The sequence below is a fragment of the Rhizophagus irregularis genome, chromosome 24, assembly GCF_026210795.1.
Source record: "Rhizophagus irregularis chromosome 24, complete sequence".
Lineage (NCBI taxonomy): Eukaryota > Fungi > Glomeromycota > Glomeromycetes > Glomerales > Glomeraceae > Rhizophagus > Rhizophagus irregularis.
This window is the reverse complement of record NC_089452.1, coordinates 2,488,489-2,503,214: the sequence shown is the minus strand read 5'-3', so window position 1 is coordinate 2,503,214 and position 14,726 is coordinate 2,488,489. Positions and strand designations below refer to the sequence as shown.

The window sequence follows — 14,726 nt, the reverse complement described above, 5'->3', positions numbered from 1 at the left end:
ATTTCAGCTCTTGTAGAAGAAGGCCAATCGTGAATAATTCCATGTGCGTAAGCAGCGATAGATTGGAAAAAGCCAGCGCCATCGAGGACTTGAACCCAAGACCAGCCCATAGAAACGTCAGGAGTGCCAAGGTTAATTAAAGAACCATCGGTATAAAAACAATAATGATTATCAGGAGGAGTCGCTAACGGTGAGGCAGCAAAAGCAAGAGGAGCAGTCGAACCCAAAAAGGGGGGAGGAGAAGGAGAAGGGAGAATAACCACATCTTCTTGTGAGAAATCAGGATAAATATCCAAACGACCATAATAGGATCTTACAACCTCGTCAAGGTCCGCCCAAGTAAAAGGAGAAGTAATAGAGGTGGTGTCATGTCTAATGCGTTCCTGCGTCGTTGGGAAAATTAAAGATCTAAGAGGAGAAAGTTTTGGGATGATACATAAAGGAGTAACATCTGTTGGACGGTTTTTATTATAGGTAACTGGTACATGCTTAGAGCAACCAGGACAAGGAGTGAGCGTGATAACATCATTAGGTCGAGTTACACAATCAGAGGTCCAATGGACGATCTTGCAGGAATATTGTTGTTTGCTAAGTTGTTTTCCAAAAAGAGGAGAGCCATCGTCGTCCAAAGTTATGATCCATTTCATGGATTTTCTAGAAGAACCAAAGGCTGGAGCCAAATCAATGCTTGAAGGGATAGCATCAGAAGAAAATTGATCCAAGAGCAGAGAATTGGAATTTGGAACAGTAACGCATTGGTAGATGTCATTGAACCATTTATGCGGGAGGATTCGATGGCCTTTCCTACTTGATAGACTGGATAAATAAACATTCCAAGTGATCATATGGGTTCCTTGAGATGTGATGAATTGAGATAGATAATAAAGTTGCAAACATCTAAGGCGTCGGAAGTAAGCTATAAAAATTTTTGGAGTCATCACTTCAAATAAAGGCGTGTGACCATTAGGTATAGTAAGGTCAGACGAGGTTGATAATCGAGAACGTGATAACTTGAAGGGAGAGGTGGTCAGGAGAGCAATAGTGCAAGCGATATAATCCTGTTTAAAAGCAAAAAGTTTAGACCATAAGGTCCAATCTTTAACTAATAAGGGAGAAATAGGAATCAAAAAAGAAAATTGAATTAAACGCAATCTATATAAAAACAACATTTTCATAAAAGAAGAAGAAGAATTAGCTAATAAAAATAAATTAATTAAATGTGTTTGTGATTGGTGAAAAAATAAATTGATTAACCCCAAGCCTTGAGATAAAAACAAGATAGAATCAGGGAGCGCTCGCGAAAAATTGGCCTTGTGTTTAACCAAGGAACGGATGCTGCTGGTTGCCAAGGTAAATTCAGATTCGGAGAGGTGAGTGACTTGCATACGATATTCCAACTTCGGAATAAGGACGGTATTGTGTAGGTAAACAACTTGTTTTGCAGACAATTTAGCAGGGCGAACGATAGCCGCGAAGGAGTTGCATTCATGAGCAACTTGCTTTTTGACAAAATCTCGAGAACCAGCAACATTGAACCAGACGCCCAGGAAGCGGAAAGAGCTATTCATGGAGATAGGCACAATAGAAATGGAAGGAACTTTGTTTAGTCCAGATAATTGCAAGTCAAACACGACTGGAGGAGGCGAAACAACTGAAGTGGGAGGCAACGAATTAGTAATTAAAACATATTTGTTGTGATTAGCGGAAGTATTATTAATTTGATAAAATTCTTCCGTGATAGAGAGCATCGATTCCATTCCAAATTTGGATGACGAAATTAAAGTAGAGTCATTTATAAAGACCAAGTTGTTAATTCGTAACCCATCCAAATTTGCCTCGGCCAAGGGATTAGATAAAGAAGAAGCGTGAAGTATATATGGATCCATCATTTCATTTTTAAGAACAGTCAATAAAGGGTCTATATATATAACCCAGAGTAAAGGAGAGATAACTTCGCCTTGATCTATACCAATACGAACGCGGTAAGAAGGTGTAGTTCCATGAGCAGTAAAAACGCGGTTAGAGCGTTTCATAAAAAGGGATAAAATAAATTTGATAGCAGAAGCCGGAAGTTTAATGCGTTCTAACGCAAAACGCAACATCTTGAGATCAACCGAGTCGAAAGCCTTCGAAATATCTTGTGAAAGAATCCAAAGCGGCGATTTGTTGACATGAGCATCATGGATAATAGATTCCAGGATGACAATAGGGTCGCGACAAGAACCACCAGGGAGACCGGCGAAGTTTCCTCCTTTGAGCACTTCATTTGAAGCCAAAATGGAAGCGAGACGATTATAAAAGAGTTTGACCAAAGATTTTCTAATTACTTCAAGTAGAGTAATGGGTCTTGTATTTTTGAGTTGACATTTCCATTCGTGAGGTTTAGGGATAGGAAAAACCATAGCTTGACGCCATAAATCAGGAATATCAGCAGTACGAAGGCATGATTGTACCAGGATCAGAACCAAAGCGGAAGTGGTAGAACCCAAATGCTTAAGCATCTCATAAGTGATCATAGAGGGACCAGGAGCTTTATCATTCGGCATCGAGAAGACCGTAGACAACCATTCATCAAGGGTAGGAGGATCCAATAGAGAAATGTAAATAGAGGGATCCACATCATCTATGGGACGATAGGCAGAGGACCATCTTTCAGGAAGGGCTGAAATATGAGCCAGAGGAGATGATTTAATAGGAACAGAGTTCTGAAAATGGTTGATAACGGTGTCATCAATATCGTGTGGATCCGTCAAAAGTTTAGGTTGTGTAGGGTGGTCAATAAAGACACGATCCAAAGTAATACGACGTCTTGTTCGTGAAAGAGCAGAATCAATAAACGAAGAGATATCAGTTTCAAAATTGTTATCCCTATCATCCAATTTAGCACGAATGGAAGAATCTTGAAAATCTTTTTCTTTAAGAAGAAGGAGGCCATGGAGGGCACTAGAAATAGTCTTTAAAGAATCTAATAAAAATTTAAAATCGTCTTGCCTACATGTGGATAAAGAAGTAGGTAAAATAGGGGGAGAAGGAATAACCTTCTTATAAAGATGAAGAATTTTTTGAAGTCGAGCGAAATGAATGGACCAAATACGTTCATATCTATTATAATATGTGGAAGGATATTTTCGCAATAAGCGTATCGAATGCAAAAGACGGCTGAGGAAACGGTAATGTTGAGTTAATGCTTCCAAATCTGTAGGCACCGTGGGAGTATATTGATTACCAACCGTGACAGAAGGGAGAGAGGCATTAGCAGCTTTCACTATACGAGAATGTAAATATTCACATTGTTGGTTGACGTGCCATGTTGAGAAGGTTGAAGGAGGAACATCGCATAAAGAATCAGCTTGAGTAGAAAAGGATTCCCATTGTTGAGTAGTGACTGAATCAAATTTGAATATGCGGCGAGTTCGACGTTGAAGTTGTTTAGCACGAGCAACCTTGATAGACGCTGACAAGAGCGAGTTATCAAAATACGTGATAACAGGATTATGATCAGAGGAACAAGTATCTTGAGCATCGAATATGTAGGAAGTGAGAGCGAAGTTTTTAAGCATCGAGCAAGACCAAACATAGTCTATGCGAGTGATTTGGTTATCACGGTGAAAGGTGCCTAGAGAATCTGAAGCGTTAACAGGAAAAGTTTCTTCATAACCATGAGATAAAAGATGATATAACAAGCGATAAGCTCGTTGAGAAGCAACAGAAGGGCGATTAAAGTAAATGGGGTAGTAAATATCTAAGTGCATATTAAAATCGCCACAAACGGCGTGATAAAAGTTTTGTTGTTTAGTATGCACCAATAATTGTAAAAGAAGGTCAATAGTTTCCGATCGTAATTTGGAATCAGAAATAGGAGGAATATATATGACAAAAATACGCAATTTAATGTTGCCTTTAAAATAGAGGTCAACAGATAAGATACGCGAAGAATGTGAAACAAAATCTTGGACATGGGAAGCGAGTGATTTTTCAATAAAAAGAGAAACACCACCAGTAAATTTAATTTGTTTGGTGGTATCTATATCAGATGAAAAGACAGTATAATTAGGAAGGCGCTTAGATAAAAAGTGAATCTGTTTAGGGGATAAATGGGTATCAACGATACCACCAAAAGAAATGTGTTTAAGATTGAAGAAATTCGAAATTTGATCAATTTTAACTTGGCTATTTTGACGAAGACCATTAACATTAAAGGATGAAATATTAAAGGAATTGGGAATTGGGGAAGAGTTTAAAGAAGAAAATAAAGATTCATGTTCTGAAAAATTATAAGTGTCTTCAGGGTTGGGTGGGTTTCGAACAAATGTATCATAATTAAAATTGTCTGACATTAGAGCACAATGATAATAATAAACGGGGAGGGTGAGAGGTAAGTCAGTTATTGCGAAGGAGCTGAAGCTCGATCGGAGGAAGAGCCACCAAGAGAAGCAATAAAACCTTGAATGGAACCAGTGAGTGATTGTAAAGTATCTTTAATCGCTTTTTGATCTTGAATAACTGAGTTCAATTCATCTTGCGGGGAAGGGATAGAGTTGGAAGCCGGAGCAGAGTGCGAAGCTTTGTTAAGTGTAGAATTAGGGGGAGAAGCTTTCTTTGGACCAGAAGACAAGGGTGCGCTTGGATGCGGGATTAAGGTACCAGTGGTTTCGGGAAGGTCTTCTTCCATCCGATCAGGTTCGGAATTGACAACAGGTGCAGAGGGAGGATTGATGCCTAAGTGGGCTTCAATAGCAGATAGCCGTTGGTTGTTAAGTTCAAGATTTGAGATGCGGGATTCCACACGAGCAACATCTTGTTGAAGATCTTTTAAAACATTAAGAATCTTAAGGGCAGCCTCAAGAGCATTAGAAGAATTCGGGTCCGGGAGTGGAGCTCGAGCATTAGATGAAAAAGAAACAGATCTATCTTTGCCTTTCCGATTCTTGGAAGGTGTACGTCCATGAGCAGTTGAGGAGGAGTTGATTGAACCAGAGGAGGAGGGGTTAGCATTGTTATTGTTATTATTATTATTATTAGAGCTATTAGAGTTGGGATTGGAACGTTGAGCAGAGGCAGAACGATCGCGGGATTTAGATCGAGATCGAGACCTGGAATTATTACGTGGAAATCTTTGTTGAGCAGGTCGTTGGCCAATGTTGAAACGTTCTTTGAGAGCAGCAACAGGGTCACGAGTGCGTGAACGACCGCGGCGTTGATTAAGCGGGCAGGAGGTAGGAGCACAACCGAGTTTACCACATCTGTGGCAAAGAGCTTTCGAATCGTTGGATGTACCCCATCTGAGAGTGCGGCCTTGAAAACCAATAGTTTGTTCCATGGCGGCATCCATTGTAGCCTGTGAGTTAAAAGTAACATAGGCCCATGGTTTGGGCTTATAGGAGTTTAAGGAAAGGGGAATGTTAATAGCTTTAGCTCCATGTTCTTTAACCAAGGGAGCGAGATGGATGTCTTTGGTATTAGCGGGAAGACCAGAGAGAATTGCAACGAATTCACAACGAGAAGCCTTTTGATCCACAGAGTAGTGACATGGAGTGACACGTAAACAAGTGGAAAAACAGTACACAGCCCATTGTGTAGTAAAGCGGGAAATAGCATCGGAGTGATCATAGACGATGCGGGCTTGTTGCATCTTGGCACCTTTCCTTGAATAAAGATGGAGGGAAAGCAGATTGCCGAATTTTTTAAAATAGGATTGGAGTTGAGGTTTAGTGATGAAGAACGGTATATCAGTGACTTGAATTGCCCAGAGATCTTCATCAGACCGGAGTTGTTTTGGATCGTACAAGTGGAATTGTAAATCCGGAAACTCAGAGTGTGTACTACCAACACACAAGTCACGAGCATCCGCAGTGTGAAAATGAATGATAAGACGTTTAGCGTCCCCTGAACCAGTCATACGAGCCCGACCGGTATATGATTCATATGTTTCTAAAAATAAGTTGTTAACGGCATCAATGATTGCCTTATTAGTTTTAAGTTTCCAAAGTTTGGGGAGCGGAGTTGGGCGCAGCCGCAGCCAGGAAATCTTGACGATTAATGGTAATGGTAGGGGAGGGATCGACAGCCTGATCGGGCGATGTACCATCATTCATGCCCATATTAGGGGACGCGTTAAGGGATGAGTTATTTTCTTTGTTTCGAGGTGCATGAATTGACGCGTCAGCTCCAGAGGACGCGTCTTGGCCAGGCGCAGTAGGCGCAGCAGAATTATTCGGGGTAGATGTTTGAGTATTTTCTTGAGAGGTGCTGCGGGAATTGTCGTCGGGCTGGATGTGGGAGGTGCTAGCACCACCCACCTCCGGGTCTAACGACCCGTCGCAGTACCTATTTGGACCTTGCAGGTCCCAGGAATCCCCCATATATACTACCACCATGGCCACAGTGGCCATGGCTGGTCACACTACTTTCCAACTCCTTTTTTTTATCCATTTTTTCTTATACATAAAACTACTATGACCACTATGACCACTATGACCAGACTACTAAAAAGTGGATAAAAACGTGAATAAAGCCAAAATTAGACAGAATATCCGGTCATAGTACTGGCCACAGTTCGAGAAACTTATGATAATACTATGGCCACCTTAGTTAGCCCCTCAGGCTCCAAAACCCAATTTAAGCTATGACCACCCTTTATCTACATACCTGGGACACCGAACTATGCCACTGAACTATGACCACCGAACTATGACCGCCGAACTATGACCACTGAACTATGACCGCCGAACTATGACCACCCTTTATCTACTTAGGAACACCGAACTATGACCGCCGAACTATGACCACCGAACTATGGCCACTTTTCCCGTCAGAAAAAATAAGTAATTGAACAATGGGTATACCATAAGTAATCTATAAGGACAGATAACATGTATACCCCGCACGCAGTATCAGTAATCCCTGAACTTGTAGGCCATATCCTGGAACGCATTCCAAATAGCAATTTTGGGCCACATCTTCTAGAAGTCAGCCCAATCTGGAAAGCCGAAGCTGAACGAGTACTCTGGAAGCGGCATAAAAAAGCCGAGGAGGCATACGACAGGGCAGTAGAAAAGAAGGAAAAAGCAAATGATGCTCTTGGTCGATCGGAGGAGGAGGATAATAGAAATCGTGACCTCCGTGAACTTGAATGGAAGGCGTATCAAAAGGCTTGTAAAGAGTTAATGGACACTAGAAAAGAGCTAACTATAGTAAAAGGAGCTCTTGAGCGGTTTGGATTTCAGATATATGTAGTTTGAAAAAGGGGAAGGGAAGATTTAGAGCAGTCGTAAAGGTTCGTGGTTTATAGTTTTTTTTTTACCCCTAGAAGATAACCAGATATAACCGGAGGACCGCAGAACCGCAGAACCACAGGACTACAGGAGGGTAACCTGGTAGGAGTGCAGATCTTTGGAAAAAATATTCGGCAATTGAAGATTAGGTAACTATAAATTAGTACTCGATTTGATAGAACAAAAAATGGCCGCTCAAGTTCCAGCAATCTTTAACCCCAACAACCGTTTCTTCTACGATGACCTTCTTAAAAAGTGTATAGGTACACACACAAAAGAAAGCGTCAATTTAGCAATCTCAGCTTCTGTGGCTTTCATCACCACGAAGTCCGGCATGTGGATCAGAAAAAAGAAGGCTTATAATGGAAGCATATACTTTGAGTTTGCTGCAGATCTCAAGGGAATTTCTACTAAGCACAAGGTAAGTATTCGGTCAGATACAGGAGAAGATGATGGTATGACCACATCCACCAAGTTAAAGGACCTTCTTATCCAAGCCTCAGTTACAAAGATCTGTTATACAGATGTTAATTTCATGCCTTATCCCCCAAATGCACCAAAGTATAATCCTGAATTCTTCAATCTCTTTCTAGGTTTCAGGGCTCAACCCGCTGAGCACATCAAATCGAACCTAGTTAATCCAATCATTCAACATATTCATGAGGTATGGTGTGCAGAGGATAAGCAGTTAACTACATACATCCTCAACTGGCTCGCATTTCTGGTTCAAAATCCCGACAAAAAACCCGGTACAGCAATTATTATGCGCAGTCCCCCCAGATGTGGTAAGAATATCTTAACCGATTTTATCGGAGAACATATTCTTGGTCGTGAAAACTTTCTCTCCACTACCCGTCTTGAAGATGTAATGGGAAGGTTCAATGCAGCTGTTCGTGCCAAAAAACTCATTATCCTCAATGAATGTGATATGACAGGCAAGGAATGGCATGGAGCAAATAACCGACTTAAGAGTTTAATCACTGAGCCTTACATCTCTATCGAGGAAAAAGGAATAGATGTGAAGGTTATTGATGACTTTGCTGGCTACATGATCCTGAGTAATCATGCTATGCCAATTCGCATAGAAATGGGAGATGAAAGATTTGTAGCTCTTAACGTCTCAGCCAAATATAAGGGTAATCGAGAATACTTCAGTTCTCTAGTAAAAGTATTAGAAAATCCAGATACAGCCAGTTCCTTCATGTCCTATCTACTTAGCCGAGACTTAACTAGCTTCAATCCCCGATCTATTCCTGATACTCAAATGAAACAGGAGCTAATTGAAGCAAGTATTCCAAATCCCCAGCGTTTCATACAATATTACCTTGAAATGATGTGGCCCGACAATTGTGATACACTTGAAATCCCTTGTACAAATTTCTATAGTACTTACCAGAATTGGTGCAGTGAGAAGGGTGAAAACAAAACACTTAGTGATAATAAGTTTGGTATGGAGATTAAGCAATTCATTCCTAAAACTCGCCCAAGACGTTCAGGTGCTAGAATAAACTATTACATACTAGATAAAGCAAAAATTGCGAAGAATTTTAGTAGAGTAATCCAGGAGACACAAGACATACAGGAAGCACAGGTAAATCAAGAGGAAGTGGAGCCAGTTGTTGAGAAACCTGCTGAAGAAAAACCCGCTCCTGTCGAGAAGAAGCCTACTGAAGAGAAACCAGTTTCCAAAAAGACTCCACCACCAGTACCACTTAAGCCCGATTGCTTGAAGGTAAAACCCGCACCTGTCATCAAAGAGGATCCTATTCCTGAGGAATCTCCAGCTCCCATAGAGTCAGATACTGATGAACCTATAGATAGCTTCTCGGACTGTTATCTATCTGATGAGGAACCTGATCAAGAAAATGATCCGCCTGCTGAGGAACCTGCATTTAAAGCTGATGATGACTATGACGTTTTAGATGACTTGCTATCTGACTCAGATTTTACAACTGTGAACCCAGCTCCTGAACAACAACCCGAGTCTCTCGCAGAATCTTCTGCATCTGTCACTAAGCCTGACCCAGAACCGGCTCCTGAAGAGCAACCTATCCCAGAACCCGACACAGAACTAGAAGTTGACTGGGACCCTGAACCAAAGGAAGGTACTCGAGCACACTGGGCTTGGCATGAAAGGCACCGATGGGATTATAAGCCATGGGTCAAGAATTCAAAGGACCAGGTCTTCAATGATCTCTACAATACAGGTAAGGATTTATGGGCTAAGTACCAAAACGCGTCAGACGAGTATGACTGGGAAATACTCGCGTTTGAAGTAGAGGAATGTCCCACAACACGTATTGAGGACGAGTACCAGTACTACCTTAGGGAAGTAGTAGACCGCTTCAAGGACTGGATCGAATATAATGGATACTTATCTAAAACACCTAGCCGTAAAGAGCTTGCAGATTTAATAAGAGCATATAAGGAGGATCATGATGCCGAGATTATCCCTACCACCTCCGGTTATGAAACTATGAAGATGAATAAGGGTAAAGCGCGAGAGATCCCCGAAGAACGTCCAAAGACCGAGATGGAACGCCAGTGGGAGGCCGCTAATGGATTTGTAGACGAGCTGGATATTGATGAGGCCTGTGATATGATTGACTCCTTTTAATAAGATAAGCGCCTCTTAGTTATCTTATATTTTTTATATAAAAAACCTATATTACAATTGAATACAATTCATAGTTATATCAAATGGCCTATTCAAAAATTGCACGTGCTTTACCTACAAGACCAGATATCAAAGAACTACAGTATTCAGGCGCAAGATTTTCTAGAGGAGCTATTGCCAGACTTGGACAGCAACTCCAATCCCGGTATCCGACACATAAATTTCAGATTCTGCTCCCCTATGAAAACTGGAAACCCGGTGGATGGACATCAGGAAACCAACCAGCCAGCCTCTTCTCACTCTTAGACCACTATGATGAAGCACAACTACCAGATGATGCAGATCCTGATTACTTTGAACGATTCATAATTTATGTGAGAGATGCTCCACCGGTTGCAGGGGGATGCAATGGGGAGCTAAATGATTGCCTGTATGAATGCCTGAAGCATATCTATGGTATATTCTCTAAAATACCCAAGACTATAAAAAAACCTGAATATATCAAAAAGGCATTAGGTCTCAATCGTGATGCTCCAGTTCCAGTCTCATATATGGATAAGGTTGAACAACTTGCAGGAAGCCTTGCACTTAATATTGTAGGGGATTCCACTCGAATTTCCAAGAGCAAATCTGACAGACGTGCAACCCTCATCCTGTCTGAAGGCCACTACTCTCTTGCACTGAATCCTGGAAGACTTCACCCTAGTAAATTAGATAGAAAACAAAAGTCTCCCTTTGTTTATCGTGAAGATGGGGTTAATAATGTAGTAACAATATACAATGGTAAGACAGTTAAGTCTCTTACAGTTGGACAGTTTCAGAAAGGTAAGAACTCTGATAGTTACTCCTTCATCCCTATTGAGAAGAATCGTAAAACTGGAATATATGAAACACTTGAGGAAACATACCAGAGGATCCATGAAGAGCGGGATTCCTTCCTACAGGCTACAAAGAAGTTCGGTCTAGGAATCGACTTATCTTACCACAACTGGTCGTACAAGAGAACTGCACTCTGGCTTTTTGAACGGTTTAGTGTAGGGGTTCCAGCCAATGATCCTCTTGACCCAGTCGAAGCAGAGTGGATAAGTGATGCAATGATGGGAGGTCTTATCTGGGCAGACAATGAATGGAAGGGCTATGGAAGGCAATACGACGTGACAAGTTTGTATCCAAGTATTCAGCAATCAAATGCAAACTTTCCAATCCGACAAGGTAAGTTTCAAATACTCAAAGACTTTGTAGACCATAGAGGTTATGCCTTGTATGGATTATTTCGTGCCAGCTCCCAGAGAGCGCCCCAAAGGGGCAAGGTAAGTGGTAATGACATTCTCTTCCGACAGAATAAGAGGGGAGTCTATACATTCATTGACTTACAACGAGCAAAGAAACTTGGTCTCGATATACAGTTAATCCAGGATGGAAAGCCAAATGCCTTGATATATGACAGAGAAGCAAGAATTCCTGGGACTGTAATATTTGGTGAGTATGTCCACTTTCTCTTCAATATAAAGAACCAGGGTGGCGTGGCCGGTCGTGTTGCAAAGAGAGTTCTCAATACACTATGGGGAGCACTCTGCCAGAGAAAACGCAATTACAAGACACTCACCACAGATCAAACAGATCCATTCAAGTTTCCAGAAGGCCACACACTTGACTCCATCGTACCAGTAGGATCTGACCAGTGGCGATTCCAGTTCACAAACCCAGGTAGTCCCTTCAAGGGTGAGTATCCTAGGATTGCTCCATTCTTATTAGCACATGGACGGAAGATGACTTCAGAGTTATTAGAACCATATAAGGATAAAGTACGACGCATCCATACAGATGGATTTATTCTAGAGGAACAGCCGAGTAGTCCTACACTTATCACTTGTCCAGAAAATGCATCCAAAGCATTGAAAGCTCTCAAGTTTGAAACCGCAGGATACTGCCATGTGAAAAATGCAAACAAGGTTATCTGGACATGATTGCCAAGAATGCGGTTGGATTTACAGTAGGTATATATATTTTTTCTTGCTTGAATGTAAAGTCAATTTGAAGATTCCTATTTATTACAAAGTACAAAAAAGTATAAGGAATCATGTCAACATATACCGAATTAGCAAGCATTATTAACAGCACTGACAGCATTAGTGATAAAGTTATTTATGATGCATCACATAATCAGTTCACCATTGTCTCTGATGAAACTGTCCTCAAGATTATCCGTGCATTGAAAGACACTATAATAGTCGCATTAGTATCTGGGTTTAGCAAAACCAGCTACCTTGTCCAGGATCATGTGAAGTATATCAAGAGAATCCAGACAGCAAAGTCTCCTGTATCATATGTGAAGTTCGTGGCCAGAAAACTCTTCCCAGATAATGCAGCATATACTGCTAAGATAGCAAAGATTCGTGAATCATACAAGAATAAACAAGCTCTTTTAGACAAACTTGAGGCCCTCTTCGAGTTGTATTATAATGTAACTAAGGACTCATTAACAGGTTCCCCAAAGCGAGCTGTCACTATGAATGAGGCTGAGAAAACCTTAACAGAACTTCTTGCATAAGCGGCTCCTGTGGTCCCACGATCCTGTACGAATTTAGTTTATATTTTTTATCCATTTGTAATGGGCATACAGTAATTGAAGATGGCTATAGTATAAGTAACATAACATCATGTTGGACCGATTACCAGTAGAAATAGTCGAACGCATTGTTGCAAAGATCCCAGATACTGACCTTATTGCAGCGAGTAAAGTAGATAGTGTGTGGTGGCAGGAGGTTCGTCAAGAAGCATATAAGAGATGGAAAAATTACGCTACTACAATTGGGCATGTCCAAGCTCTTGGAAAGCCGTTTGAAAAAGGGAATATTGACTGGATATCATTTGAAGATGTAAACGACTTCTATAAAAGATGGATAGACCGCCTCACCGAGGATCAGCTTTATATTATGGAGAAAATGCTTAGGAATGGGATGGTCGTGGACCCCCAAGAGAGGGAAACCATAGAGCATGCATTAAGTGAACAAAGATGGGGAGGCGACCCTTGGGGACTGAACTGGGAGTGGAACGAATGGACTCAACAGGAGTAGCTTATTTATCGGGTATCCTCATATTTCTCGACAAGGACTGATGACCATGTAACCTTATCATCAGGTATCCTTGCATTTTTTCGACAAGGATTGATGACCATGTAACTTTATCATCAGGTATCCTTGCATTTTTTTCGACAAGGACTGATGACCATGTCACTTGGTTATTGTAAATTGAAGAAAACTATTAGGTATGTAGACACATACAGAAAAAAGACATGTCTTACCCTTATATAGCTAACCCTATAACTGGACGTCCAATTATTATCGGTGGAGATACCTTTAATCGAATAGTTATGGAATCCCATGATTATATTGATGGAAGGCTTGTCCGTAGACAAACTGCACCTCCACCTGAAGAGCAACCTGTATATTTAAATACAGATACAGGACGTTATGTTCGACGTGGTACTAGAACATATCATAGACTGATTGAGAGTGACTATGAGGTAGTTGAGGATTACTACCTTGTCCATTATGAAGAAGAGGCGCTTATAGAGGAAATCATCAATGAAACACGCTATAATGAGGAAAATCTTGATGGGCAGCGGTTAACTTTCAATGATATACAACAAATCAGGGCCGCTATTCAGGCTGACCAAGATGAATATGATGATTTTATCTTACAGCAGGATACGACTAACGGGACACCTTCCTCCGGTCCTTCCGGTCGTCCACGAACTTTGGAGGACCATACCCCGAGACTTGCAGAGCTTAATATTGAGTTGTGTAGGGAATGTCTCATGCCTGTAAGCCCAAGTGACTTAACGGACAAGTTGTGCAAGGACTGCTCCGAATAGTTACTTAATTTTGAATAATTCTTTTTTACATAAAGAAAGATAGCCATGTCAACATCAATCGTAATAAACCAGTACCAAAACTGTGGAGTAATCACTCCAAAAACAGCACATAGAGGATTATCCAGTGTATTATACAGACAGATTATAAAGAAGATTAGTGATGAGAATGACCCTCTACAAGCCTTGGGACTTGCTAGGGATAAGTTAGTTCAGATCATTCGTCGGGCAAGTAATGTGGACTTTACACAATTGTTTACACAAAGACTGGATATGAAAATTATAGATGGAGAGCCATATGAAGATATTAGGAAGTGGCTTCTCGAACAGCTTATAGCCATAGGTTGTGATAGTGGAGAAATTGCCTTATATCAATTTCTAAGGGGTACATATCCAGATGGTATCGACGAGCCTTTCAATACATTCTATAAGAACTATGTAAATCATATAAGTAATTCAATGACTAAGAACTTTGCTTCTCGTGCCTTAGGAGCAATAGGGTTGAAGGCTAAGATGTTAAGGATTGACTTTGAAGGCCGTAAAAAAAGTGCTATGATTCTTAGAGCTTCTGCAAACGAATTACTTGATATTCTCACAAGATACTATTAATCCCTACTTGTAATGCTCGACGGTCCATGTGGCTCTTAGAAAAGATCTGTAGAAGGACTTCAATACCTTCTATTATTTTTTTATTATCCAGAGGGCGACTAGACTTCAGGGCTTCATATCGGGAGAATAACTCCTTCACATTCTCAGTTTTCAGAGTTTCAGTCTTTGCAGTCCTACCCTGTACTTTTGCTAAGAAATCCTGAAAGTCAGCTCCTAGGGTCTTACCAGAAAGTCCATAAGCTTCCCGAAAGACAAATTTAATCCAGGTATCTGTATTCTTGGCTAAGACACCAGGTACAAGTAAATGTTGACGCTCTTTAGGGGATGGAAATACCCGAGCAAATTCAATCAA

General features: G+C 40.9%; 4 protein-coding genes across 4 annotated transcripts; all 4 read left to right on the top strand.

Annotated features, from left to right (window-relative positions):
- Positions 1–6,872: 6,872 nt before the first annotated feature.
- Positions 6,873–7,241, top strand: OCT59_016239 (uncharacterized protein; the record flags this gene model as incomplete). The annotated part of the gene is made up of 1 exon (XM_066132346.1): positions 6,873–7,241. One exon carries the CDS (start codon positions 6,873–6,875, stop codon positions 7,239–7,241), a length of 369 nt encoding a protein of 122 aa, XP_066003341.1.
- Positions 7,242–9,974: 2,733 nt separating this feature from the next.
- On the top strand, positions 9,975–11,858 carry OCT59_016238 (uncharacterized protein; the record flags this gene model as incomplete). Its single annotated transcript, XM_066132345.1, has 1 exon — positions 9,975–11,858. One exon carries the CDS (start codon positions 9,975–9,977, stop codon positions 11,856–11,858), a length of 1,884 nt encoding a protein of 627 aa, XP_066003340.1.
- Positions 11,859–11,971: 113 nt separating this feature from the next.
- Positions 11,972–12,442, top strand: OCT59_016237 (uncharacterized protein; the record flags this gene model as incomplete). Its single annotated transcript, XM_066132344.1, has 1 exon — positions 11,972–12,442. The coding sequence occupies one exon, from the start codon at positions 11,972–11,974 to the stop codon at positions 12,440–12,442; it is 471 nt and encodes a 156-aa protein (XP_066003339.1).
- A 109-nt stretch (positions 12,443–12,551) lies between these two features.
- OCT59_016236 (uncharacterized protein) lies at positions 12,552–12,968 on the top strand (the record flags this gene model as incomplete). The annotated part of the gene is made up of 1 exon (XM_066132343.1): positions 12,552–12,968. One exon carries the CDS (start codon positions 12,552–12,554, stop codon positions 12,966–12,968), a length of 417 nt encoding a protein of 138 aa, XP_066003338.1.
- Positions 12,969–14,726: the final 1,758 nt, after the last annotated feature.